Source organism: Haliaeetus leucocephalus, unplaced genomic scaffold (assembly GCF_000737465.1).
Source record: "Haliaeetus leucocephalus isolate CR32 unplaced genomic scaffold, Haliaeetus_leucocephalus-4.0 Scaffold271, whole genome shotgun sequence".
NCBI classification, from domain to species: domain Eukaryota; kingdom Metazoa; phylum Chordata; class Aves; order Accipitriformes; family Accipitridae; genus Haliaeetus; species Haliaeetus leucocephalus.
Genome location: NW_010972707.1, coordinates 4858 through 5479, shown reverse-complemented (window position 1 = coordinate 5479; position 622 = coordinate 4858). Strand labels below are relative to the sequence as shown.

At 60.9% G+C, this 622-nt stretch overlaps 1 protein-coding gene across 1 annotated transcript in view; it reads right to left on the bottom strand.

Moving 5' to 3' along the window:
• VPS28 (vacuolar protein sorting 28 homolog (S. cerevisiae)) overlaps window positions 1-622 on the bottom strand; it is a 5319-nt gene that overhangs the window by 2940 nt on the left and 1757 nt on the right. The window contains exon 3 of the mRNA XM_010569322.1: window positions 81-357. Within this exon, the coding sequence (XP_010567624.1) occupies window positions 81-357 (277 nt within the window). The remainder of the gene's footprint in view (window positions 1-80; window positions 358-622) is intronic.

The window sequence follows — 622 nt, the reverse complement described above, 5'->3', positions numbered from 1 at the left end:
GCGTTTCCGAGGGTTTCCCAGCGCCGAGATGACGTCGAGGCATTTGTTTTTTTTTTGTAACCGCGTCCCGATGCCGGTACGCGCTCCAGGCGCGCGGGTGGGTGAAGGAACCCGGTTTTCGGTGACCCGTCCCGCCGCCAGCACCGGCTCCTTGCCGCTTCCCGGGGGTGTCCGTGTCTTCTGTTGGAGCTGAGAAACGCCGTCACGATCTTCTGGTTACCCCCGAAACGGGGTTGACGACGGCGGCTCGACGTCCTCGGGGCTCCCAAATTCGGTAGACGACGGATCGGTTTGCGGTTTAGCGCCGAGTCGCGATTCGAGTCCAGGGTCACGGCTGCCGGCTGGTGACTTTGGGCGCTACCGGGATACGGGGATTTCTGAAATCTTGAGCATCTTCCACTTAGGAAAATCACAGGGTTAAATATAAGAAGAAATAGAAAAATAAAGAGGAAAATCCCCGAGATGCTCTGCCGCGTCGCCACGCGAAGAAACGGCCTCGTGACCCCTTTCACAGCCACCCCAGCACCCCGGTGGGTTCGCGGTGGCCGCCCAGCACCAGGATTTGTGCTGCCGGCGCCGAGGAAAGCCGTCCTCCGTCCCCGCGGGAGAGCGTCCTGCTGTC